Source organism: Drosophila montana, unplaced genomic scaffold (assembly GCF_035044405.1).
Source record: "Drosophila montana isolate Dmon_TW-CO22-7 unplaced genomic scaffold, ASM3504440v1 contig_3213_1, whole genome shotgun sequence".
In the NCBI taxonomy this organism is placed as follows: domain Eukaryota; kingdom Metazoa; phylum Arthropoda; class Insecta; order Diptera; family Drosophilidae; genus Drosophila; species Drosophila montana.
This window is the reverse complement of record NW_026998093.1, coordinates 876,648-901,410: the sequence shown is the minus strand read 5'-3', so window position 1 is coordinate 901,410 and position 24,763 is coordinate 876,648. Positions and strand designations below refer to the sequence as shown.

The following is a 24,763-nucleotide window of genomic DNA, read 5'->3' as shown; positions in this document are numbered from 1 at the left end:
TTCAAAAATCCGCATTCCAAGATTTGACCAAATTTCATCAAAATGGCAAGGGGTTACATCACGTTTTTAGCTAAAATTCGATTTGTTCTGAAATTGCAAAATTTGGATTCTAATTTATTCTACGGAGCTCCACGAGTCCGAAAATGCAAATCTTTCCAGAATTGGACTTCATTTGGCCGAGATATTGGCATTTGAAGTTTTCGAAAAATTTTAAAACTCAAATATCTCGGGCAAATTACGTCCGATTTCGGAGTGATATGGCTTGTTGGACTCGTACAGATCCCGACTATCGATTGGCGTTCAAAAATCCGCATTCCAAGATTTGACCAAATTTCATCAAAATGGCAAGGGGTTACATCACGTTTTTAGCTAAAATTCGATTTGTTCTGAAATTGCAAAATTTGGATTCTAATTTATTCTACGGAGCTCCACGAGTCCGAAAATGCAAATCTTTCCAGAATTGGACTTCATTTGGCCGAGATATTGGCATTTAAAGTATTCGAAAAATTTTAAAACTCAAATATCTCGGGCAAATTACGTCCGATTTCGGAGTGATATGGCTTGTTGGACTCGTACAGATCCCGACTATCGATTGGCGTTCAAAAATCCGCATTCCAAGATTTGACCAAATTTCATCAAAATGGCAAGGGGTTACATCACGTTTTTAGCTAAAATTCGATTTGTTCTGGAATTGCAAAATTTGGATTCTAATTTATTCTACGGAGTTCCACGAGTATGGAAATGCAAATCTTTCCAGAATCGGACTTCATTTGGCCGAGATATTGGCATTTAAAGTATTCGAAAAATTTTAAAACTCAAATATCTCGGGCAAATTACGTCCGATTTCGGAGTGATATGGCTTGTTGGACTCGTACAGATACCGACTATCGATTGGCGTTCAAAAATCCGCATTCCAAGATTTGACCAAATTTCATCAAAATGGCAAGGGGTTACATCACGTTTTCAGCTAAAATTCGATTTGTTCTGGAATTGCAAAATTTGGATTCTAATTTATTCTACGGAGTTCCACGAGTATGGAAATGCAAATCTTTCCAGAATCGGACTTCATTTGGCCGAGATATTGGCATTTAAAGTATTCGAAAAATTTTAAAACTCAAATATCTCGGGCAAATTACGTCCGATTTCGTACAGATACCGACTATCGATTGGCGTTCAAAAATCCGCATTCCAAGATTTGACCAAATTTCATCAAAATGGCAAGGGGTTACATCACGTTTTTAGCTAAAATTCGATTTGTTCTAAAATTACAAAATTTGGATTCTAATTTATTCTACGGAGCTCCACGAGTTTGGAAATGCAAATCTTTCCAGAATCTGACTTCATTTGGCCGAGTTATGGCTATTTTTAGTTTTAAAAAACGAAGGATTTCGCTGCATGCATTCAGGTTGCGGACTTTAAATATTTTGCTGAATACTTTTAGGCTAATCTTTACCCAATCTTTAGTTATTTTATTTTATTTTGTAACATGCATGTATTTATATATAAATGTAATTCACATAACTAGCATGCATAAATATACCGATTGCATTTGAATCGTTTACAACTAGTGCACATAATATATAGATAGGGGCAGCAATTGTTTATGATTTTCTTTGTTTGCCTTTAAACAAATACATAATTAATTAATTATCACATTTCCTAAATTGTTGTTTGTATGTTCTTATACAAATTGTATCTTTTGATGGACTATAATATTTGAATACTCGGCCAATAATGATGGGCCGGATTGGAGATGGCGAAGTCGACAATCATTTGCCCTTTTGCGCCTCCAGGTAGGTGGCGGTAAAGGTGAGCAGGCGATGGCGCTGCTTCAGATTGCGGGCGCGTACATGGGACGAGTTCAGCTCCTCCGTGTAGCTGCCGGGGAACCAGCCGACGGCGCCGTCCCTGATGCGTTCGCCCTGGTACCAGCCTAGGTGTTAGAAAAAGAGGAAGACGTTATTGGAATTTATGACAGAATCCGAAAGCGGAGCACACGCACCATCAGGCAGCTTGCGTGAGACGTTTACCACGTCGCCCAGCTCCAGCTGTAGCACATCTGGCTCATCAGATTCGTAGCTGTGCTTGGCAATAACCTGCGGACAGTCCCAGGACTCGTACAACTTCTCGCCAGGCGTCTCCGCCTCCGGTGGACGCATGGCCTCCAGCCAGCGCTGCTGATCGGACACCGATGGACAGGACAGCACCTGGACAAAAGGAATTCGAATGAGATTATGTTCAATTTCGAGACACCGCACTCGGGACACTTACAAGTTCTATGGTCTTGCGCTCGTGGTTCTCCAGCAGCGTCATCAACATGAGATTTTTGCTAGTCGGATCCTTGATGTCTTTGGTGGGCAGCTGGGGCAGTGAGTCGCCCGAGGCCAGGGTCAGCATGCTGCGGGGGCAGTAGTCGAACACCGTAAAGTTGGACTCGCCCTTGCGCTTGCAGAGCACCAGCAGGTCAGAGAAGAGGAACGCATAGATGCTAGACTTGGTGAAGCGTTTGCCAAACGTCAGCTTGGCATCGTCGCCGCGCCACATGAGATGCGTTAGCTCGCCCCGCTTGACCAGGAAACGCGGCTTGGCGCCCTGCTTGGGCACGCCCACCGGCGCTATGGCCAGGGCGCGTATATGGGCGGGGAACTCGAGCTGCTTGGAGATACGCTCTAATTCGTAGGCCTGCTCACAGCGATTGGCCGCCTCGTTGCACTGCGCGACGATCTTCTGGACGAGCGCCAGCGTCAGCTTCCAGCTTTCGTACTCGTCGGCATTGTGCGGCGACTCCTTGCTGAACACGGCATCGATGAGCAGCGGCAGCCGTGTGATCCGCTGCATGGGCAGCATGAGGAAGGAGTGCAGATTGAGGCCACAGCAGCTGGGGCTGGACTCCAGCTTCTCCAGCTGCTGCTGGAAGGCGCCGTTCTTCGCCTCCTTGAGGCGGCGCAGCGTGCGATCCATGCGGCCCTGGTGCTCGCAGAACGTGATGTACACATGGAAATGCCGCTCGGCAATCTCGCAGATGCAGCGGCTCAGCCCCAGCAGCATGATGTTGTTCTGCCAGCAGCATTCCAGCTCGGTGAGCAGACGCTCCGAGCACTCGTGCACGGGCACAATGTAGGAGAAGAGCGCCTTGCGGTCGCGCGTGCTTAGCACGGAGCTGTCGCAGAAGGCGGCATTGTTCATGAAATGGCGACGCAGCAGATTCAGGGATTTCAGGTAGCTCGCCTCCGATGTCATGATCTCGAACTTGGCCTCCTGCAGGCCGCGCTCCCGGGGCGTCAAGGTGGCTGCAAGCAACAAGCAAGAAGCTATAGAAACCAGTTGGGGCAACAATTCAGCTACTCACGCAATATGCAGGAATGGATGACCTCGGGTATTTCGCTCCAGAGCGTGCGCGACGGCCCATTCTTGGGCTCCACCAGCTGCAGAGCGCTGGGACGCGTCTTCCGCTGCGTCGTCGGCTGCGCCTTGGAGTGGCCAATCTCCTCGTATCCGTCCGTTGAGCCCTCCTGCGCCTCTAGGTCGCGCGTAATGGACTGCAAGAGGAAAACAGATTAGGAGAAGGCTTCTTTGGGGCAGCAGCGGGACACACTCACCTCCAGCTTGGCGGCGCTGTAGACCTGGTAGAGGGGCTCGTTGTCGAACAAACTGTGCGGCTGCAGCTCATCGCCCAGGCCCGCCTCGTTGCCCGTGGAGACGCCGGAGCTGCCGCTCGAACTGGCCACGGATATGCCGCTGGTCTGGTACAGACCTGACTCGGCATACCATGAGCTGCTGCCGCCGCCATTGGCACTGGGAGTGGGCGTGGTCAGCTCAGTTGTTGGTGTTGTTGTTGTATTTGTTGACTGCTTGAAGACGCCGCATTCGGCATACCAGGAGGTGGGTGAGTTTGCATCCTGTTGCGTCCTGTTGCCGCGCATCTCGACCACGGGTGGCGGCGGCGGCGGCGGCTCGTGTGGACGCACGCCAATTGTGGTACGGCGCCGCAGGGCTTTGGCCTCCTTTTTGGTTTTGCGTGCGACCGTTGAGAATTTGTGCGCCTCGACGCCGGGCGTCGCTGGCAGCACGACGGGCAGGTCGCCGGAGGAGGCCTTCTCCGAGAAACCCGAGTCCAGCTCGCCGGAGCCGTGCTGGGCCTGCTGCAGCGCCAACAGCTGCTGCTGCGACGGCGGATCCTCGATGTAGAAGGTGCTGCGCGTCGGCGTCAGCGCGGACAGCTGTTTGGTATCGAAGGAGTTGCCCACCAGGCTCTTGCGCAGTCGCGAGCGCAGGCTCTTGCCATTCTTTGGCTTGGATCGCAGCAAGCTGCCAGCTGAGGCGGGCTGCTGCTGCTGTGGCTGCTCCTGCGGACTTTGGCTGGCCAGCAGATTGCGCTCGGAGCTGCTCAGCGAGCGGGCGGCAGTCTCGTACTGCTCCTGCTTGCTCCTGCTGCGGCACTCCACATAGAACTGGGAGCCGGAGCTGCCGTTCTCGTAGATCTTCTGCTGACTGCCCTTGGGCGACTTCTTGCTGGAGATGAAATCCTTGAATTTGCGCACAATCGCATAGACTTGGTTCTGCGGCGCCGGCGGCTCCGGCAGCCGATGATTGCGCATGTCCACGCCGCTGTCATTGTGCTGCCAAAGAAATGGGAGATTAGTTGCGGCGCCCAGCTGCACTTGGTCTATTCCACTTACGTGTTGCAGGCGCTGCTCCGGCTCCGTGTGCTCATCGCTGTCCGTCTCGAAGGAGTCGTAGTCATCCGAGTTGCTCTGATGATGCTGGCCCAGCGCCTGCGCCGACGCCGAATGCTGCTTGCTGCGCCGCTGCGAGACCCGATGCTGGCCCGGCAGCAGCTGCGTCGAGTGCCGCTTGTTGCCCAGCGGCGCCAGCGTCTCGTAATAGTGATCCGAGTCATCTGTGGAGCAAATGTGACGAGATTGCGATTAGTCGTATATCAAGGGAAATACTCTGGACTATCTGCTCCTGCTGCTGCTGCCCAAACGAACCTACAAAGCTGCTGACCACCATGGACTCTCTGCCCTGCTCCACATAGCTGACGCGCAGCACGCTCTGAAGCAGGGGGAGGCAGCGCTGCCGATGCCGCTGCCGCTTCTGCTCCCGCTGACTGATGGCCGCCGCCTCATTCTGATAGATGGGCTCCGGCTCGGGCGGAGCCTGGGCCTCACTCTGCTCCGCACTTGGCTCGGCATTTAGGTAGACACTGCTTGAGGGGCAGGTGACGCTTACTTCGCCCGCGGCACGTGGCCGTCGCTTGCGCGGCAATGTGACCAGCTGCCCATTGCTGTGGGCGTGGCTACTGTTACTGCTCAGGCTGCTCGTGCAGCTGAGGCGTTGACTGTGATTTCCGCTGGTTGCCATCGCAGCATATTTTAAGCATTCAACTTGGACGTTCTCCTATCGACTGCACTAAATGATTCTAAGAATTAATTCAAGTTGTTGCCGCTGTTGTTGTTGTTGCTGTTGTTGCTTTTATTGTTGGTTGCTGAACTCTTGAACTCTGAACTCGCAACTTCGCTTTCAATTAAAAGCAATTAAGTACGTGCTACACAACAAATTTGCTGCAGCTTTTATTAAAGCCTGAACCCATTTAATGCAACAGACTTCCTTCTATCTGCATTTCCAATGCCTTAAGTATATATAAAGGAAGGTTGAACTGATATGAGCCCAACATGTCCGCCTATCCGAGCTAGACACAGATGGGCTGCCACATTAAGGCCCTGACAGTGCCATAAAGATCGGACTATGAAGACCGAAGGCATTTAAGAACGTATTTCCCATAGTGTGGGAAGGGGAAGGGGCAAGGGGAAGCACAGCAAGCGTCTTTTATATAGCTCTAGGTTCAGGGTAGAACACAACTCGACTATAGAGCTCTCTCTTATTTGCGATTTTTGATTGTGTCAACTACGTTCAACTTTCATTTGCAGTGCTCTAACCCAAGGAATAAAGCTACAACAAATGAAAATGGCAAATTGGCTTTCAGGTTTTGTGTTAAAACAAACAAAAACACATGCTAAATGGTTAATAGAAAAACCCAACTTTAAAGCTAATTTAGGAAGTCTAAAAAGTCATGATAAATAATAGTTTTTTAAATGCACATCTTGTCATAACTCCATAAACGACCCTCGCTAATTAAGCAAGTTTTTCAAGTGTCACAATAATATTTTGTCTAAACGGATGAAACGCGGCGTATGCGCGATTTTTGACTGCGCAGCCGCATGCAAAATAGCGCAAATTTTAAATCAAAATCACGCTCGAATGCAGACAGAGTCGAAAATAATAGAAACAGCAGGTACAATTGTGTGTAATTAACACACACAAGCACACGCACACACACACACAAAAAGGCGCCCAAAAAAAGCGACAGACTAGATGATAAAAGCAGAGCACACACACACGCACACACACACACACACACATGAATATTACGTATACGCAGCGAAGCGGACCGGTTCGGCAGAGATAATAAAACAGAGTTTTCGTATATGGCCAGGCAGACAGCAGCTCGATGCTAAATCTGCTCAAAAATGGCATATATATAGAAAGAGAGAGAGAGAGAGAGAGATATGTGTATATATAGAGAGCGAGAGGGGGGGGGGGAGAGAACAAACATGTGTATATAGCATAATGAAACACGATATTTTGTAGCTTGTTGACTGACCAAAGCGACACTTGTTGCGCGTGGGACGCAACTTGTTTAGCTTGTTGCCCGCTTTCAGAATGTGCCACAAGCCAATTTCATAAAAAACAAAAAAAAACATTCAGCAAGGTTCTGTGAAATGTTGTACATAAAATATATCTTGTGGTTATTCGATTGCTCATTTAAAGAGTGAACGAAAAAAAAGTAGAAAGAATCGAGTTAAGAACTGGAATATCTAGTCGCAAAAATGCAGCTGCACAGCTCGAAATTTCGTTAAGATTTGAATTTCTTATTGGAGCTAAATGAAATTTAACTAACATTGTACATGAATGTAAACTTTTAAAAGATAACAGTCACAACATCTAGTGTTGTAAAACAAGATTAATGTAAGCTGTATGTATTTTTGTATAAGTATTTCTGTAAGAAAGTAGAGTTGGGCACTCTGAGAAAAGAAGAAGAGAGCGCGAGGTGATGAAACAAAGAAAACCGATAGAATTTAAATAAAAATTTCAATGTTAAAGCTTTTTGGTTGAGAACTAATAACAAAATAAAAATATTATTTTTTATGCAATTTAGTTGTCTTTTGGCTAACAAATAAAACCAAAAAGTTATTTTATTAATTCGCACGAAATTCGCAGCACATTTAAAGACAATTTGGCAATGGCCAATGTTTGCAAAATAGTTTACAGTGCATGTAAAACTGAATTTAATTTAGTAAATTATTCAACAGTCGGAAACTTTCGTGAACAAATTCTCATTTCAATATTGCACTTTTGAAGAAACTTTTTAGATTTTCCGGTTTTTTGTTTGCTTCAGCTAACAAACTTATGTATTATTTTGCACAGTGTATTGCGTGATGCGGAAATGTTGTCTGTAGCTTTTGGCTCTTTTGTTAGGCCTTTCTGGCCACTATTTGGCTTTTGCGTGTGGGCCACACGCAAAGAAAACTGTGCGTCTAGAGTCTAGACGAGATACAGATACAATTATATGCATATGTATGTGTGTGTGTGTGTGTGTGTATATGCTGCAATTACTGCGAATCCGAGGCGATTGTTTATAATTACAAGAATACAATTTCTTAGCCTTGGCAAAGTGCACAGCAAGCGTTCATTTGGTTCATTTGCCGCTCTATCTCGCACTTTATCACGCTCTCTCTCTCTCTGTGCTATAAACATTTTTAATTATTTCCAATCGAAATGCAGCTGAGCCTCGTTCCGGCTGCTGGCCGTGGGGAGGGGGGGGGGGAGGGGGTTATTGATTGATAGATTGACGCATTAAGGTTAAACTTATTAATTGCCAAACGATGTCATTGTCTGCCGGTTATCTGAGTCTCAGATAGAAACCATTTGGCTTAATCTGCGGCTCTCCCGTATGTGCAGCTTTTAAGACAAGAAAAAACCGTCAATTTTCATTGCGGCTTTTCCGCAGTTGCGTGCAATTGTGTGTACTTTAGGTTGTGTGTAGTTTTTCATGACACTTTCGCTTTTATTTTACTTTTTTGTTTTTGTTTTAAAACATCGCGTGTTGGTTGAAAAGCGAACGTGCCCTGGGTAAAAGTTGAGCTGAGAATTAACAGTTAACAGTTAACATTGCGGGGTCGGGTTTTCACTAAATGCGCCCAAAGCCTAATTACGCATTTAACAATTTAAATTGTTTTATGCATTTAACAGTTGGGCCTGTTGCATTTGACTTCCAATTAGCTGCGTCGCAGCGCTGCCTGCGTTCAGTGAACTTTTTGTGTCGGCCATTTTGCAAAAGCTTTTTACGGGATGATATTTTCTTTTATTTTTTGAAACTTTTTTTCATGTGCTCCTCTTTTGGATGCACACACATAATTATTGCACACGATTACGTTTGATTTTGCAATTTCGCACGAGTTTGCATTTGCCTATTCCACTTTTTACTATTTACTATTTCTTTTTTATTCATTTGTATTTCGCTCAGTCATTGCAATGCTTTTAGTTTTTTATAGTTTGCGAGTTCCTTAAGCTGTTCATCGTTGTGTTTTTTTTTAACAGCTCTTAACTTCTTCAAGGTTGTGCGCTTTTGAGCGCTTTATAGTGTTTCTAGACTGGTTTTCGCTTAACAATTTCGTCATCTCTCAAAGCAGCAGCGACAACAACAATAACGGTGAAACATGAAGCTCGTTGCGGGCGTAGGGCAAGCGGGCGGGCGGGCGAACGGGCGGTCTGTGTTCAATTTCGGTTTTAGTTCGTGACGTCTCGCTGCCTTTGCATAAAAGTACAAAACAACAACCACAACAACTAAAACAACAACAACAACAGCGTGCAATAATTCAAAACTAGCTACGACGCCCGCTGCGCAGTCGACGCTGGCGTCTGACGCTGGGGTCGTCTGCTAATTTTGCATGCACCGCATGCATTTTTCTTATAATATGCTTTTCTTTTTCACTTTTCACTAAGTTGCGCGCGCACGCATAACCACATCAAAAGCAACAAACAATATTAATGAAAATATTGTTAAATATTGGCTAAGGTTTTTTCACATTTAACACACATAAATTCCACTGGCGGCTGGGCGACTTTACGACAGGCAGCGTCCGCGAGACGAACCGAACGTTTGAACTGACGCGCAGAGACTGTGCAGCTGGGAGAGAGAGACTGAGCCAGTGAGCGACTGACTTTGCGAGTGTGTCTGTGAGAGACAACGATAGAGTTGCTGTTGCTGCTGGCAGCTGTGGAATGAAAATTGCATAGCAACAACAACAAGGCAATAAGCTCGACCGTCCAGTTTATGGGCATTGTTTACGCGCGCTCACAACTTGTTGTTGCCTTGTGTGGAACCTGTCGCGCGTTGCAGTCGCGCGCAGGCGGCAGGCGCCAATTGCAATTCCAATTCCAATTTTCGCTGCTTGTGTGAGAAATGTGCGCACAGTGCTTACTCACTTGATCTGTGTGTTTGTGTTTGTGTCCGTTCATTTCATTTGTCCGTTGTTGTTATTGTTGTTGTTGTTGCTATTATGTTTACTCTCATTTGCATTGGGCATAATTAACTGGAAATTTTGTCGCCGTCGTCGGTGTCTTGTTAGTTTCCATTTCGTTTGTGGTTGTTTACTTTTGGCATTTCATTTCATTTGGTCACAGCACCTAAGGCAACGATTTTAACTACCTTGACTTGGGCATCATTACGGCACATTTATCAACAAAATTAAGTGTCACTGATGGAGCCAAACAGCATTAATTATAATTATAATTAAAGCAATTTAAATGTCAAGTTTGTTGCGCCAGCAAAAGCAAAGTGGATTGCATGTGGAACACAAGTTTAGCACGGACGCAAACCGCAGTACAGCAGGCGCTGCAAGCTCGACTTAAAAGCTCATCTGTCTTTGTATATAAAAGCTTTCATTTTGGTTGCAGCACAGTTTTATATAGGAAATCTTTGGCAAGGTAAATAACTATTGAAATAGAGCAACAAAGAAGAGCTAGATAAACAAAGAATACAGCAAAATGTTCTTTGTGCAAATTTAGTTGAAGCACAAGAAACGAAAGAGCAAAGGTGATGCAGTAGAGTGTGCTCGACTCGAAGATACCCTGCATAGAAAGCGGAGGTGCCGTAACAGTTATTCGTGTTCGCTTTACACCTACACAAGTAAAAACACATCTATACTCAGCTCGTTATACTCTATAGGGTCTGAGATGCTTCCTATTGCCTGTCACATGTATTTGCGCACAACCAATATACCCTATTGAATGCTCTATCAATTGAAAGAGGGTATACCAAGAAGACATTGTCTATTTACGTGCATTTGTATGTCTAGATCTCACAGTCTGGGAAAAAATCTATATTCAGCGCTGTGAGCAGTCTGGGCGCTATCTAATCCAGATATTGTATAACCCAATGAGTCTTATTTTTATTCATATTTGTTTAACTTACCCTCAATGCAGCTCTTCGCCTTGTTTTGTTGCAGTCTTTTGTCTCTGATGCGTTTCGACCAATCCGGGCTGCGAACACGATGCTGCTTGAAGCGTTCCCGAACGCTATAAATTAAAAATAATGAAAACCAAAATAAATAAACGACTATTTAGACTATTACTTAATTAGTTAATACAGTTATCGTTAGTACTGCATAGCGATCGATCAAATCAGGTCTTCAGACCTGGACGCCTCACTTCTAACTGTCTGTCGAACGTGTTCGGCTTCTCTTGAAGTTCTCGCATTGTTAGAGACCCAACGCAACAATATCGAGTGGGTTGCCCCAGAAGGCAGCCAATCTTATCGACTGATAACAGATGGAATTGTAGGTCAACCAGCCAATTAATATGGAACGTGGGTGTGGGTGTGGGTGGGTGTGTTGCCTGCCAACAATAGTGCATTTGTTCTGTTGTCGCAATGTCTTAAGAATATTTCATGTAGTCAGCTAAGAACTGGGGGGGAATGTAAATAAATTTGTGCCATTTACAACACTGAAACTGTTAAGAAAACTTGTGGAAATGGTCATGACTGGACAATTTGTTAACTATTGAGAAACTTTGTCTTGAATTTCCTAACAATTGAACAAATGGGAACATAATTCTGTAATGGTGAAATTAATTTACTGGGAGATGTGTGGACTAGAGAAACCTCGTTATGCAAATACCCTGTACGTAGGCCTGAGTTACCAACTGACATAATGAAAAATATCTCCTCTCTACAACATACATCAAAGTAACTGGGAAATGTGGGAGAGAAAAAGTAAGAAAGAGAGCGAGAGAAAGGGGGAGAGGGGAGAGAGAGAGACAGGGGGAGAGAGAGAGAGAGGGCAAAAAACAGAGTGAGGGAAAGAAAGGGTTGAATATGGAGGGAGAGAGAGATAAATGTGAAAGTATGAAAAGGAGAGATAAGAGGAAGAGTAAAAAGCAACCTTTCTAGGCGATTTTCATAAATTCAGTTTATACATACAGATATTGATAATTTTAAATAAGTAAAGCCCAATGAGAGCGAGAGTGAAGAAGAAAGATAGAGAAGAAGAGAGAGCTCCCTCGGACAAATGGGCACAATTCACAATACTGAATTTATGAAAATCGTGTAGAAAGGTAGTATTCACTTTTAAAAAAAAGAAAGACGCTCTAGATGTTGACATATTTTTTACTGAGTTGACATATTCCACCTTTAATCAGTTAACCCCAAATATGAATTCAACTAATCATAAACATGTCAGTGAAAAGTATTTCCTTTATATACTATATTGGCTTTTATGACAATGGAATACTAAATGACTCAGAATTGCGATGTTTTACCTGCCCGATTGTATCCGTAATTTATATATAGGCTACTATATATACCTAATCTCGATTGATTTGTATCTTATCAGCCAGACTATATACGAAAGCAAAGGAAAAAGTATTTTAAAAACGAATTGCAATTGCACAGCTAGGGAAAATCAAAGGTTAGTCAATCAACGGGCTGATCTCGGTTCAGGGACGGGTCTGACAACAATTGAGGCTTAGCCTGAATTCTGTTGAGCATTTAGTTTGGATTTTGCGTTTCACTTTGGCTATTAATCGCCTTTGATTCGATTTTCTAAATGCCTGAGCCCCGTAAAAGTCAAGAGCTTAACGAGTTCTTCGCTGACTTACGGCTGCCTTGACCCGCTTTCTCCTCAGCATTATTTATTTATGCATTTATTATAATATTTCTGGAAATGTGAACCGTGTCGCAATCTTCGGGCAACCCTCGGCGTGCAGCCCGATTGGCGTCAGCGGCAAATTGAATGCGATTGCCAACCAGCCGCAGTTGCCGATAAGATAAGCCAAATCCAAACAAACCTTATCAGCAATCTACGCAGAATTTTTTATCGCAACCGGGGGCTGCCCCCCGCCCACCTCTATTCCCCTTCCTTTCCCCTCTACTTACACAACGAACTGCGACTCGCTGGTGGCTGCCGCCGCTGCGTTGGCCTCGCCATCGGATATGTCCACCCAGGCATCGCTGTTGTCGCTGGAGCCGGCTATCGAGGAGCGTTTGTCGCACTGCTTGCCCGCCCCGCCGATGCCGCCGCCGCCCCCGCTGCCGGCGCTGCCTGCGCCGCTGCTGGCCAAGGAGCTGCGGCAGCCGACGCTGGCGCTGCCGTAGAGCACGCCCGCAGCTAGCGAGGATTCGTAGAGACTATTCGTGCGATGATCCGAGGCAAGGGTCAGCGTTGAGCCACTGCTGGAGAGCTGCACGCCGGACGCAGTTGCTCCAGCCACGCCGCCCACGCCCGCAACCACGCCCACTCCAATTGCAACTGAGTTCTTGCTCTTGCGATAGTTGGAGATGCTCTCGTAGCAATTGGAGCTGAGCGAGATGGCGTCCGTGCTGGGCAGGTTGGCGTTTTGGCTGCGCTGCATGGCCAGCGACTCGTAGCAGCCCTTGATGGTGTCATAGATGTTCTCGTCATCCTCGTCCGTGGATGCGGGCCCGGCGCACGCCTTGCCAGCGGCCAAGCGGCTGGGCTGCACGGGCTTGGCGGGCGCGGGTCGCAGGATTAGCGGCGACTTGGGCAGCACGCGCTTCGGCTTCGGCAGCTCCGGCAGCTCATCACGCGTATTCCGGCCCAGTGTGCCGGTGCTCAGTGTTGTTGTTGTTGTTGTGGGCGTGGCTGGCGGCGCAAAGGCTTCGTAGTCGTCGCTGTTGCTGTTCCGCATGGAGCCCGCTATGGACTCGTAGCCCTCCAGCCAGTTGGCATTGGCTGTGGGCGCGGCTGGAGTTGCAGCTGCTGCAGCTGTTGCCTCCTCCACAGTTTGATAGATGTCATCCACTGGGAGCTGGAGTGTGTCCGGCTCCTTAACCGTTTGGCTTGTTAACTTAAACAGGCTCGACGCCTGCGGCTCAGTCTTGCTCTCCATTGTGGGCGTGATGGGCTCGTACATGGGCTCCTCCGGCTCGGCCTGCAGCTCCCGCCTTGACTGCTGCTCCAGCTGCTGCTGCACTTCATCGGCGGCCAATTGCTTCTGTTCCATGATCATTTGCTCACCCTCAATGGCATTTACCAGGGTCACATTCACGGCCTGGTTGAGCAGCAGCTGATTGTTGGAGATCTGCTTGTTGGCCGCCTGGTAGATGAACGAGCTGTTGGGCAGCAGGCGCTGCTCGAAGTCATCATTGACCGCCAACAGCAGTTCCCCGTCCGCCGTTTTGGCCGGCTCCGCGAGTATTTTCAGCTTCTGGTCGAGCACCTCGAGTGCGGCCAGGATCTTGGCGTCCGCTTCCACGCAGGGCGACGGCATCGGCTCCGGATCCTGCTGCTCAGCTGCAGCTGTTGCTGCAGCTGCTGTTTTGATGGGCGAAGGCGAAGCGGATTTCTTGCCGCCTTTGGCGAAGGGCAGGAAGCGCAGCTTCTCGTAGATCGTGGCATATTTGTGCTTGCGCTGCTTCTGCCGCTCCTCCGCCTCGCTGTCCGCGCCCTCCGCATCATCCAGCTCATCGACGGGCAGCATTTGAGTCAGCGCTGACTCAGCGAGCTTTGGTTTTGTAGCATCATCCACGTCCACGTCCGATTGCACACCTTCGTCCGTGCTAGCATGTAGCTCCGGCGGCGTCTTGGCCAGCTCCTCGCGCACCACCGTCAGCTCCTGCTCCTTCTGCTGCTCCCGCTGCTGCTGCTGCTGGCTGCGGGCGCGCTTGCTGCGCATCTGCTTGCTGAGGCTGAGCGTGCTGGGCCTTTGGTTCATTTGCTCCTGATGCTTGCGCAGCAGCTGCTGCGGCTTGAGCGGCACCGCTGGCTTCTCCAGCTTCTCGAACTTCTTGATGTTGCGCTGCACCATGGAGCTGCGCGCCGATTGCTCCGCCTGCTGCTCCGATTGCTGCTGCGCCTGCTGCACGGCTGGCTTCTCGACGATCTTGTAGACATGGGCGCCACGCGCCAGCCAGACGCCATTCTTGCGCTTCACCTGCTCCAGCAGTCGGGCATCCTTCTGTATGATCTCATTGAACTGCTGCGTCAGCTGGCGCACCACGCCCGACGCCGAGCCGGAGCCGGAGGCGTGGCTGGACTCTGCGGCCTGGCTGTGGCTGTGACTGTGGCTGTGGCTGGACATGCGTCGCGGCGTGTGATGCTGATGGAATGATTTGCCCGCATGTGTTTTGAAGCTGTATTTGCGACGCGTGCCCGCAGCGCGTGACGTCACGGTGGTCGCCGTGCTCGTGGTCGTATTGGAATTTATGGAATTCACCGTCTGCAGCGACTCGCTGCTGCCGCCATCGAAGCTCGTCGCGCTGAAACTAATGCGAATTGCCGCCGTTCCAGCTGCTGCTGCTGCTGCTGGCTGCTCACGTCCAGCGCTGATAAGATTCACCTGCTCCCCCTTCCGCTCGCAGTCTGTCGCATTCTCATGCTCATTATCAGATAGACTGCGCTCTCGCTCCGTTTTGCGCTTGCTCACGATGTCCTCACGTTTTGGCCACTGCAAACGCTCGCCCGCCGCGCCGCCCGCCTTGACCGCGGGAAAAGTCGCGCTCGCGTTTGCAGTCACGTCGCTGCCGCGTCGCAGCTTGTTTTGCATTTTGGCCTGTTCGGCGTTTTTGTACTTGTAGAAATTATCTTTGTCCCGTTGTAGTTGCGGTGACGTCACCGGCGGCTCTTGCAGATTGTGCAAGCTGGCCGCGCGTTTTGCGCGCGTTTCGTGCGCGTTCGTCAGGCTGGGCCAATCGCGCGCGTTATTAAACGCATTCACCAAACAGCTAACCGACTTATTCAGCTTCCGCAATGTGCCCAGCCCCTGCCCCTGCACCTGTTCCCGCTGCTGTTGGGCTGCGGCTGCCTCCGCGCTGGCGCTGCTGATGCGCTTGCTCCAGAGCAGACGCAGCGTTTGGACGCCGCGGAAATCGCGAAATGCGCGCGTTTCGCAGTGGCAACTGTTGTTGTTGCTGTTGTTGTTGCCGCCTTGATTGTTGATATCGTTATGTCTATCGTTATCGTTATCGTTATTGTTAGCTTTATCGCTCGCACTTGCACTTTTCACCAGCCAACCGAGTATTGTCTTTTCTTTACGCGGCGACGCTGACGCCTTTGTTGTTGCTGTTGTTGTTGTTGCATTTCCATTGAGATCGCAGCGAGTTGCTGCCGCATCCAGATTCGAACCAGATGAGGTCGCCATGACGTCCGCTGACAACTGCATGGCTGTGATTATGTCTGTCTTGGCCGGCGACCAATGGCCAATTCACATGGAAGCTGCCGCCTCGAGGCCTGAAATAACACAGCGAGAAAGAGAGAGAGAACATTAGTTAAAGCGAGACAGCGGCTGCAAGGAGAAAGCGCATGAAAATCGTTGAAATATCTCCAAATCGAGTGGCCAAACTCTTCACATATGCAAATTATGTGCGGCTCAAGCATAAAGATGGCTTAAAGGGGGCAGAGGCAGGGGGGGGGGGGGGTGGAGGCTGCGCGGCAATTACCGTGGCATGCCTTATGCACACAATGCGAGGCAGGCTCAAACGGAACAAATGCGGCAGGAAATGAGCCACTTAAATAGCCAGCGTAAATGTAAGAAAAAACAAGTTGGGATTAAACACAACAACTCTTTGATAAGTGGCCTATAAATATTGATAAAAGATAATAACAAGCCGCAGCTGAGTCAAATAAAAAAGAAATTTATTATGAATGAGCCCCGAGAAGATAAGATATTATTATTGCTAAAAGTTGCACGGATTGCAATGCGAATGCATTTGAGAAATATTTCTATATTTATAAATATAAATATATATATTTAAATAAATATCTATTTTTAGACCGAACATAATCGTTATTTTTTTTTTATTTCCTTTTTACCGCTCACAAATGATGATTAATTAAGCCCTAATTGACTCATTAATTTGTGAACAAATAAATAAATTTAAGATATTAATTATTAACTACAAGTTAATTAAAAAAAACGTATAGTGATCCCTGATAAAAACACAACTAATATTTAAAATTCTATAGAAAATTGTTATAGGTATTTTTTTTACTATTTTTTCTTTCATGTTGTTGTTGCACGTTAGCAAGGGTATTTAATCTTCGGCGTGCTGCAGATAGCTATTCTTACTTTTTATAGAGTAAAGGATTGTATATTGGTTTTTCTGCAATTTCTGGCTCTATAAACGCACTTATTTTCATATTCCCAAAATCAAGAACTTTAAATTTGCCATAAAAAATGCCAAGCAAACGAAAACAAATCATTAATTCTGACAGTTTTAAAGCCACAGTTTGAAGGTTGGCAGCAGACTAAAACTGAAGCGTGAAGAAGATGACTTTTAATTGCAATTTGCCAAATTTTGCCTGACAATGCGAATAAAACCACGCTGCGTATGCGCAATTTTTGGAAACAGTTGAACCAAATACAATATAAAGTATAAGTCTTAATATTGTGGTTGGTTGAACCAAACTAAGCTTTGCTTATGCCACATTTACCTGGTTTTAGTTGCACACACAAGCACAAACACACACGCACACACACATACACGCACACCCGCTGTGCGCGCACAACATTGCGTATGCGTGATATGCTTTTTTGGTAATTCGATCTTATCGACAGCTCTGCGCGCAGTTAACAATATATATGTATAAAAAAATATAATAAAATGCTTGCCCAACTGCCGCACACGTTGTTGCCGTATGCCGTACAGTGCCCCGCCCACCTCGCCGCCTCTTCGTCTGCCCGCGCACGTTTTTGTCACAGACAAATGCCAATTATAATGAGCGATTACATAAAAAGCAAAAATTTCTTTCCTCTGTCGTAAAAAAATAGTTGCTTTTTTTAAGCCGCTTTTGTTAGCTGTTGTCGTAGCTTCTGTCGCGCTATGAGACCCCCCCCCTCTCTCTCTCTCCCTTCTCTCTCTGCCTCTTGCCACAATGCCAGCTGCTTGTCAGCACTTGCGATGAACGCGTTGCGAATAACAAAATAATTTTGCGCTTTGGCAAATGGTATTTAAACAAAATATTAAATACGAGCCAGGCACAGATACACACACACACACACACACACAACAAACAGACACTTGCATACACTACACTCACACACACACACACACTTGCACACTTGCACACTTGCAATGTAAATAAGAAGCTAAAATTGTTGATTACGCAAACGTTTATTAGCCATATTTTCATTTTGCCGGCTTCATTTGGGCCTATAGAAAAATCTATTTGACATCAAATATCATGTTTATTGAGTGCGAAAATAAATAAATATTTAATGAAAATTTCATAGACAAATTAACTGACAGCAAAACTGTATTCCCATGCCAGTCCACATACATACACATATATGTACATAGATAAATATCAATTCCGATCTTCGCCTGGGAATTTCGAAGATCTGATGAAATTCTGTGCATATTTATAAATTTGCATTGGCCAGAAAAGAGCACAAAAAGCTCGAATTAGCATGCTAAATGAACTGAAATTGAATTAGTTTATAAATCTTTTGAAGGCGCGTCGCATTTAAATTGATTTTTAAGCGTTAGTCGATGCCATTTTCGATCGCGAGACGCCAATGTCACACAGCTGAAACTAAGGCCAGGTTAACAACTTTTTGGCCCGGCCAATACACAATGAAACAAAAAAACAAAAGCAACAACAAAATGCTTTGCATATTTATTTTATTGGACATTTCCCGTCCCAGTGGAAACGAGCTGAGGTAATTTTAATACCAAAGCCTGGTAAACCTGAGACCGATCTCTCCTCTTATCGTCCCATAAGCTTACTGGCTACTCTCTCTAAATTGCTCGAAAGAGTCTTTTTACGTAGAGTGCTGCCAGTATTGAATGAGGCTGGTTCGATCCCAGACCATCAGTTCGGCTTCAGGCGACTCCACGGAACACCGGAACAGTGCCATAGGTTAGTAGAGCGAATAATGCAGGCGTTCGAAGAAAAGAAGTACTGCTGTGCGGTCATGCTCGACGTGAAGCAAGCCTTTGATAGGGTATGGCACCCCGGTCTGCTGCATAAACAGGCAATCTTACCAGCATCATACTTCAATTTTCTTAAATGCTACATCTCCTGCAGACAGTTTTACACTAAGTGCGGTGATGCTATTTCATCTATAAAGAACATCAGAGCCGGAGTCCCACAAGGCAGCGTTCTGGGACCTCTGTTATACACGGTGTACACAGCCGACATGCCTGTCACCCCGGATCAGAGCCTCTTGGTTGCCACGTACGCGGATGATACTGCCTTTCTTACAACTGCCAACACACCGCAGTACGCGTCCTCCGTTATGCAGCGTCAATTGGACTCCCTAAACAGCTGGCTGAAAAGGTGGAACATCGCGGTAAACCAGGAAAAGTCCACCCATACCACCTTTACGCTGCGCAAAGGGAACTGCCCTCAAGTTTTCCTAGATGGATTACAGATTCCGGTAAGCACAACGCCCAATTATCTTGGCATCACACTCGACAGACGGCTGACATGGCGTGAACACATTGTGCGCAAAAGAAAGCAGGCTGATAACAAGCTAAAAAAATATTACTGGCTGATTGGTAGACAGTCCAAATTGAAGCTTCGCGTCAAGCTAATAATCTATAAAACAATTATCAACCTGGACTTACGGCATCCATCTTTGGGGTACCGCCAGCAAGAGCAACCTGAACATTATTCAGCGGTTTCAAAATAAAGCTCTGCGAATTTTATCTAACGCGCATATTTACCATGAAAATACCACAATTCACAGCCAGCTTAATATACCTTGGGTTAAAGAGGTAATTGCCAAGTTGAGTGATCGCTACATCGCCAGACTAGGCAACCACCCAAATAATCTTGCCACCAACCTTTTAAACAACAACTGAACAACAAGACGGCTCAAAAGGAAACACCCACTTGACCTCCCCCAAAGAGTCTAACTCCACAAATTCCACTGCTTCCCCTACACTAAACACACAAAACAGACACATAGATACACGCAATACATAACTGCCATAGGTCAAAGAAAACATTTAATTATTGCCCAAAAAGTGGCAGTTTTAAATAAAATAAATAATAATTATGTAAATAAAAAAAAAAAAAAAAAAATATTTAAAAGTCCGGCGATAAACGAAAATGGAAAATGTAAACAATGCGAATGCATCAAGTTATGGGAATGAAAACAAAAGTCTGGCAAATCTCTAAAGCGACTCTCACTCAATGAGAGCTGCACCTGCAGCTGTGACACCTTTTTTATATATTTAAATACCCTGTAACTATTGGCTTACCCAAAGAGAAGGCTATGCTTAAGTCGAGGCTAAGTGTGTGACAGTTGGAGAGCTGACATTTCTGGATTGACAAATTATATATCACAAATATTTCAATATTTATTTAATAATCGACTTCTCTAATAATCGAGTTGATTTCATACTTTTACGGCTTACAGGGTATCTGCCGGTCGACTCCTCTAACTTTGGGCTAATTTATTTCATAGCAATGCATTTGCATTTGTCAGTTGCATGGAAATGCCTTTCGAAAAGATGCACCGCCAGCTGGGCCCATAAACAGATGCACGGCTTATATTTATTGAGACATCCGTTTGCAATATAAAAAAAAAACTGGTCATAATTTTAGTGAGATTTTTACAGTTAGTTGCATTGACAAATTCACGTTAAGGTGAAAGTGACAAAGTTAATAAACACAACAAAAACGCTTCAACTTGAAGCCCAACACAAATAGCTAGCTGCAGCCTAATGTCTGGCCAATGACAGATACCATTGTTCAAGTAGAATCGACGTTTGGACACGCAAGCTAAGACAAGAAGAAGAAATGGCCAGATAAGCTGCTGCTGAATGTGAATGAATGCGGAAGACTCGGCGCGATAAATGTGGAATTATTCACCAAAGCGATAAACGATAAATGCATTGAAATTTCTATAAATTAAATCAACGAGAATTTATGTAGATATTTATGTGTAGAAGAAGAAGAAGGAGAAGAAGAGACGTCCCATTAGAAATGTGAAAGTTAACTTTTCTTTTTCTTTTCGGCCTTTTGTTTTTAGTAGCTTTGACTATTTCGGCGGCAAACTAATGAACTGTCTCGAGAAAAGATTTAGTGAAAATTTCGTCACGATCTTAAGAAGCGTTTTTAATGAGCCAACCAAATTGGCTGATAATGAATTCCATTTGGTTTTTTTTTTGCGTGTGTGTGTATTACGGAACTTTAATCGATTATTAATTGCAGTAGATTGGAATGCTTTTAATTGAAAAGTAAATCTGTTAACAATATTAACATTAACAGAGCATGTCTCTAATTGAAAAGTAAAGCTGTTATCAATAACAGCGCATGTTATCCGTATACATCAAACAGAATCTCCTGATTGACATTAAAGATTTCTACTGTAAGGCTGCAAAATTATGAACACTTTTTTATATTAAGGCTTTATATAATTAATACTGAATATTCAAGCAATTTTATATAATGCACATCAAGGTCAAAAATAAGCTGGGCATAGCACTTTATATCCAATGCCCTTCAAACTAACTTTTAAAGAATTTATATAAATTGTCAATTGAAACGTGCTTCACATATTTTAGCCAATTAAGGTGGACTTGAACCGCCAATCAAGGTAGTACCAGAAATTTGTATTTTTCCACGGGTGGAAAATGGGTGAAAAGTGGATGAACAAGCACTACGTTGGTCAATTCTACAGTAACTTAAACTAAACTTACTCAATTTAAATAAATCGTATTTTCTACATTTATTTAAGTGATTTTAATTGCTGATAAACACATTTACATCACACTTAACACGTGCCACTGCAACCCACAAGGACCTTTGACTGAAAAATATTTATTGTCTTATGTTTCAGCTTGCATTTGGCTTTTTGTTATGCCGGTTGCCTGGGCAACGCATTCATTGACATGCAACCACCCGAGCCGAATGAAAGGCGCCTCAACCAACCCCTAAAAGTGGCGGAAATTCAACCCTAAATAGTCAATGCCACACGTTGGGGCTGGTCAACACGGCGTATGCTTTGCAACACATTAAACAAGCGTAAACAAATAACAAAAAAAATAAATATATATTAAGGGCGCAACGGCTGAGAGGGAAGCCTTGGGTCGATAGTTTGCATAGTGGCCACTCGAGGGTTTGTTTCTATTTGCATGACATATGCCCGTTCGGTCTGTCCATCTGTCTGTCCGTCCGCCTTACCGTCCGTCCGTCCGTCTGTGGCTCCCTTTGTGCGAATTATTGAAGTGACTGCTTTGTATTTGCGTTATTCGTGTCCGTTTTCAGTCTTCATTCATCCAACTTATGTTTGGCATTTCGCCTAGTTTAAGGCAAATTCAATTAACTAAATTAAAGCACATATACTATATATAGAACAATATTGAATGGAACATCATATTCCATAAGGTATATGAGTATAAGCATACCAAATTTCCCAGCTCCAGCTTTTGTAGTCTCTGAGATCAAGGAGACAGCAGCTTGTGGAATACTTTTGTCTATATTCGACATAGTATTAAAATACTTAATAAAACTTCTTTTAAATCTTAAAATCAATAGATACTCATTAACCATATTCTAGTTATAAAACAAATTTCCCAAATCCATCTCTTCTACTGTCCAAGCTCGCTAAATGACAATTGCAGAGCTGACATTTTCAAGTTGACATTTATATATCATATATGTGCATATGTCAAGGCTAAAAGTTCGCTGTAAGCTGAACTAGCTCGAAACCGGAATACTGGTTCTTACTATGCGGTTCATTCGGTTCTTGAGCAGAATCAGTGATCATATAAATAGCTCATTCCGGAGCTGAACTGATATTTATTTGGGAATAATATTTTTAAGGCTAAAACGTTGATTCGAACCAGTAACTTTTTTATGCGCGGCGAAGATGGTAAATGTTTTTAAGTAATAAACACAAAATAAAACTCAACTGGAAGCCCAATACAATAGCCAATGACAGATATCATTGTTGAAATCTTCAAATCAGTAGCTAATGCTCATTAACCATATTCTAGTTATATACCAAATTTCCTCAATCTAGCTCTTCTACTGTCCAAGTTCGCTCATCATCTGCCCTTTTGTATGTGCTCATATATATTTATGTTTATATTAATACCTCTATATTAAATGATTTAATTTCAGAGTTCGCTGAGTACGCAATGTAGAACAAGCGACTTGGGGGTTGATTAAAGCTCGTGCTCATAGGATAACCATATATAACTTCTAACACAGAACCGCATTTTAAATTCAATTTAACTTATATATAAATACACCTATATATATTTATATTTACCTATATTAACTGATAAAGGCCGCTGAGCATTAGTCACTTTGGGCTTGCTTATCACGCCGTGGACGCACATATGGTGCACTATATAAACTAATTAGTCAGATTTGTAATATACTTATTACCAGTTCGACTCTTGGCCAATACCAATGCAGCTTATCTGTTGTCAAAGTTTTTGCAGCAAATCAATTTTCGTTGCTGACTTAGACCCAGAGGCATGTCTATATGGTATGTAGATATACATACTTTACAGCTAATGCACTTGTATGCATATTAACTGCATTCCAAGCTTTGTGGCAACTCTCACAGACTACAAAGAACCGCAAAAAAAAAGTCAGGTGTGTAGAGGGGTGGTTGAGGGAGGGGGGGGGGGGGGTGGTTGTTGCCAAGTAGGCGCTGAAGGTAGTCTGGGAGACCGCATAAAGCACAGAGGCGTGTAATTAGCGTGCAGCATTGGCAAAGTAAAGTTATTGTTGCTTCTTGTTGTGTTGTAATACCCTAGACGAGGCTATTTTAAAATGTGATAAACTATGTAACGCATAGAAGAAGACAACGCTGAGGACGTTAAGTATATATATTTAAGATATGCCTTGGAAGCAAACGGTCTTAAATGAAAAAAATGGATTGTTTTTTAAAATATAGCTCAGGTAAACTTGGTAATTATATGCTCATATATATATATTGATAAGATCGTGTTAATATTTTAGGCTGCCAGTAAAGCTTATAATTAAAATATTAAAAAGATCACTAAATCAAATAGCTCCTGTAGAAGCCATCGCGCGGAAATAATTTTTTTATAAAAACACCTTTGCAAGGGTATTTAAACTTCGGCATGCCGAATACTCTTCGCTTTTTTTGTTGTTTTTTTCTCTGTTCCTCACATGAGCACAATTAACGGTAGCTGCGCCGCTTAACCGTAAGATGAGCCATCTCAGCTGTAGGCACAACATGGCCAGCATTAGCCATAGGCCAGGCGCAGAGGTCAGTTCTGAGGCCAAACAGACAAGAAAAACAACAAAAAAAAAAACGTCAACGCTAAGCATTTTACAGTTAAAGAACAGAAAAAGAGCAAAACCAAAAAGCAAAAGCCGCATTGCATTTAATTACCATTAAGTCAGGCCACAGCTGTATGAGCAGAAGAAGAAGCAGCGCAGATGTCATACATATATAATCCACATCACGGTAGAAAAAGAGAACATAAAAAAAATAACACTTTGCAGGCGCTCGAATTGGCAGGCTTGGCAGGCCCCACACACACACACAGACACAAACACACACAGCCTGTTCTTGGTGAAATTTTTGTGCAGAAGCTGCTGCTGCTGCTGTTGTTGTAACTATTTTTATATGTGGGCTTTAGCCAAGTGGTTTGGCTAGATTCTTGGCTTAATTTGATTTTGTGGGCGTTTCACTTTTGCCAGCCACTTTCGTTTCACCTTACACGCATACACAGCCTACATATGTGTGCCAAATTTTGATTACTTTGATTAATGCACATCATATCCATTTTTTTTCAATTACAAGAGACGACATAAACACAAGTAAAGAGCTTATGCGCGCGCGCAGCTCATGACAGCGAACACACACACGTACAACGAGAGAGCGAGACACAGCGACCGTCCCATCGAACGACTGCGAGGCAACTGAATGGCTGAGCTGCGGTGGTCGCTGTGCGAGCTGCGACGTGAGCAGCGACGTCGCTGTCGCTGCCAGCGTCGCTGCGACAGCATCGATGGCTGCGCTTGCGTCGCGCCGTTTCGCATTCCTGTGCATTGGCTGCATTTTGTTCTGATTCTTATGCTGCTCTGCTGGCTGCTGGCAGCGCTGCATTTCTCCACAAGTATGCGATGCATGCAACGCCACCGCCGCCGCCGCCGCAGCCGTCAACGACCCACAAAAGCGGCTGCCTACTTGGGTGAAGCTGCGCGAGCTGGCGGATGCAAGTTGCAAGTTGCAAGTTGAA

The 24,763-nt window shown here is 45.0% G+C and overlaps 1 protein-coding gene and 1 long non-coding RNA gene across 5 annotated transcripts; one reads left to right on the top strand and one right to left on the bottom strand.

Moving 5' to 3' along the window:
- Positions 1 to 1,632: 1,632 nt before the first annotated feature.
- Positions 1,633 to 24,431, bottom strand: Exn (Ephexin). Of its 4 annotated transcripts, XM_064688601.1 has the most exons (9): positions 23,911 to 24,413; positions 12,497 to 15,809; positions 10,538 to 10,641; positions 4,680 to 4,900; positions 3,600 to 4,619; positions 3,350 to 3,539; positions 2,272 to 3,290; positions 2,003 to 2,207; positions 1,633 to 1,933 (listed from the first exon to the last, which is right to left on the bottom strand). In XM_064688601.1, exons 2-9 carry the CDS (start codon positions 15,739 to 15,741, stop codon positions 1,770 to 1,772), a joined length of 6,168 nt encoding a protein of 2,055 aa, XP_064544671.1. In that variant the 5' UTR covers positions 15,742 to 15,809; positions 23,911 to 24,413; the 3' UTR covers positions 1,633 to 1,769. The 4 variants fall into 4 exon arrangements, with proteins under 4 accessions (XP_064544671.1, XP_064544674.1, XP_064544675.1 ...); XM_064688604.1 differs by lacking the exons at positions 10,538 to 10,641; positions 12,497 to 15,809; positions 23,911 to 24,413 and adding exons at positions 4,992 to 5,412; positions 9,161 to 9,266; XM_064688605.1 differs by lacking the exons at positions 10,538 to 10,641; positions 12,497 to 15,809; positions 23,911 to 24,413 and adding an exon at positions 4,992 to 5,422.
- LOC135432778 (uncharacterized) lies at positions 18,212 to 19,040 on the top strand. Its single transcript, XR_010436962.1, has 3 exons — positions 18,212 to 18,240; positions 18,303 to 18,525; positions 18,609 to 19,040. It is a non-coding gene; the product is annotated as an uncharacterized LOC135432778 (long non-coding RNA).
- Positions 24,432 to 24,763: the final 332 nt, after the last annotated feature.

Bases quoted from the DNA above. Each gene is read 5' to 3' on its own strand.
- Exn (XM_064688601.1), bottom strand. From the start codon at position 15,741: ATGCAGTTGTCAGCGGACGTCATGGCGACCTCATCTGGTTCGAATCTG. The intron at 3,540-3,599 runs GTGAGTGTGTCC...TTCCTCTTGCAG, and splicing joins ACAGCGCCGCCAAGCTGGAG to TCCATTACGCGCGACCTAGA. The intron at 2,208-2,271 runs GTAAGTGTCCCG...CCTTTTGTCCAG, and splicing joins AGCGCAAGACCATAGAACTT to GTGCTGTCCTGTCCATCGGT.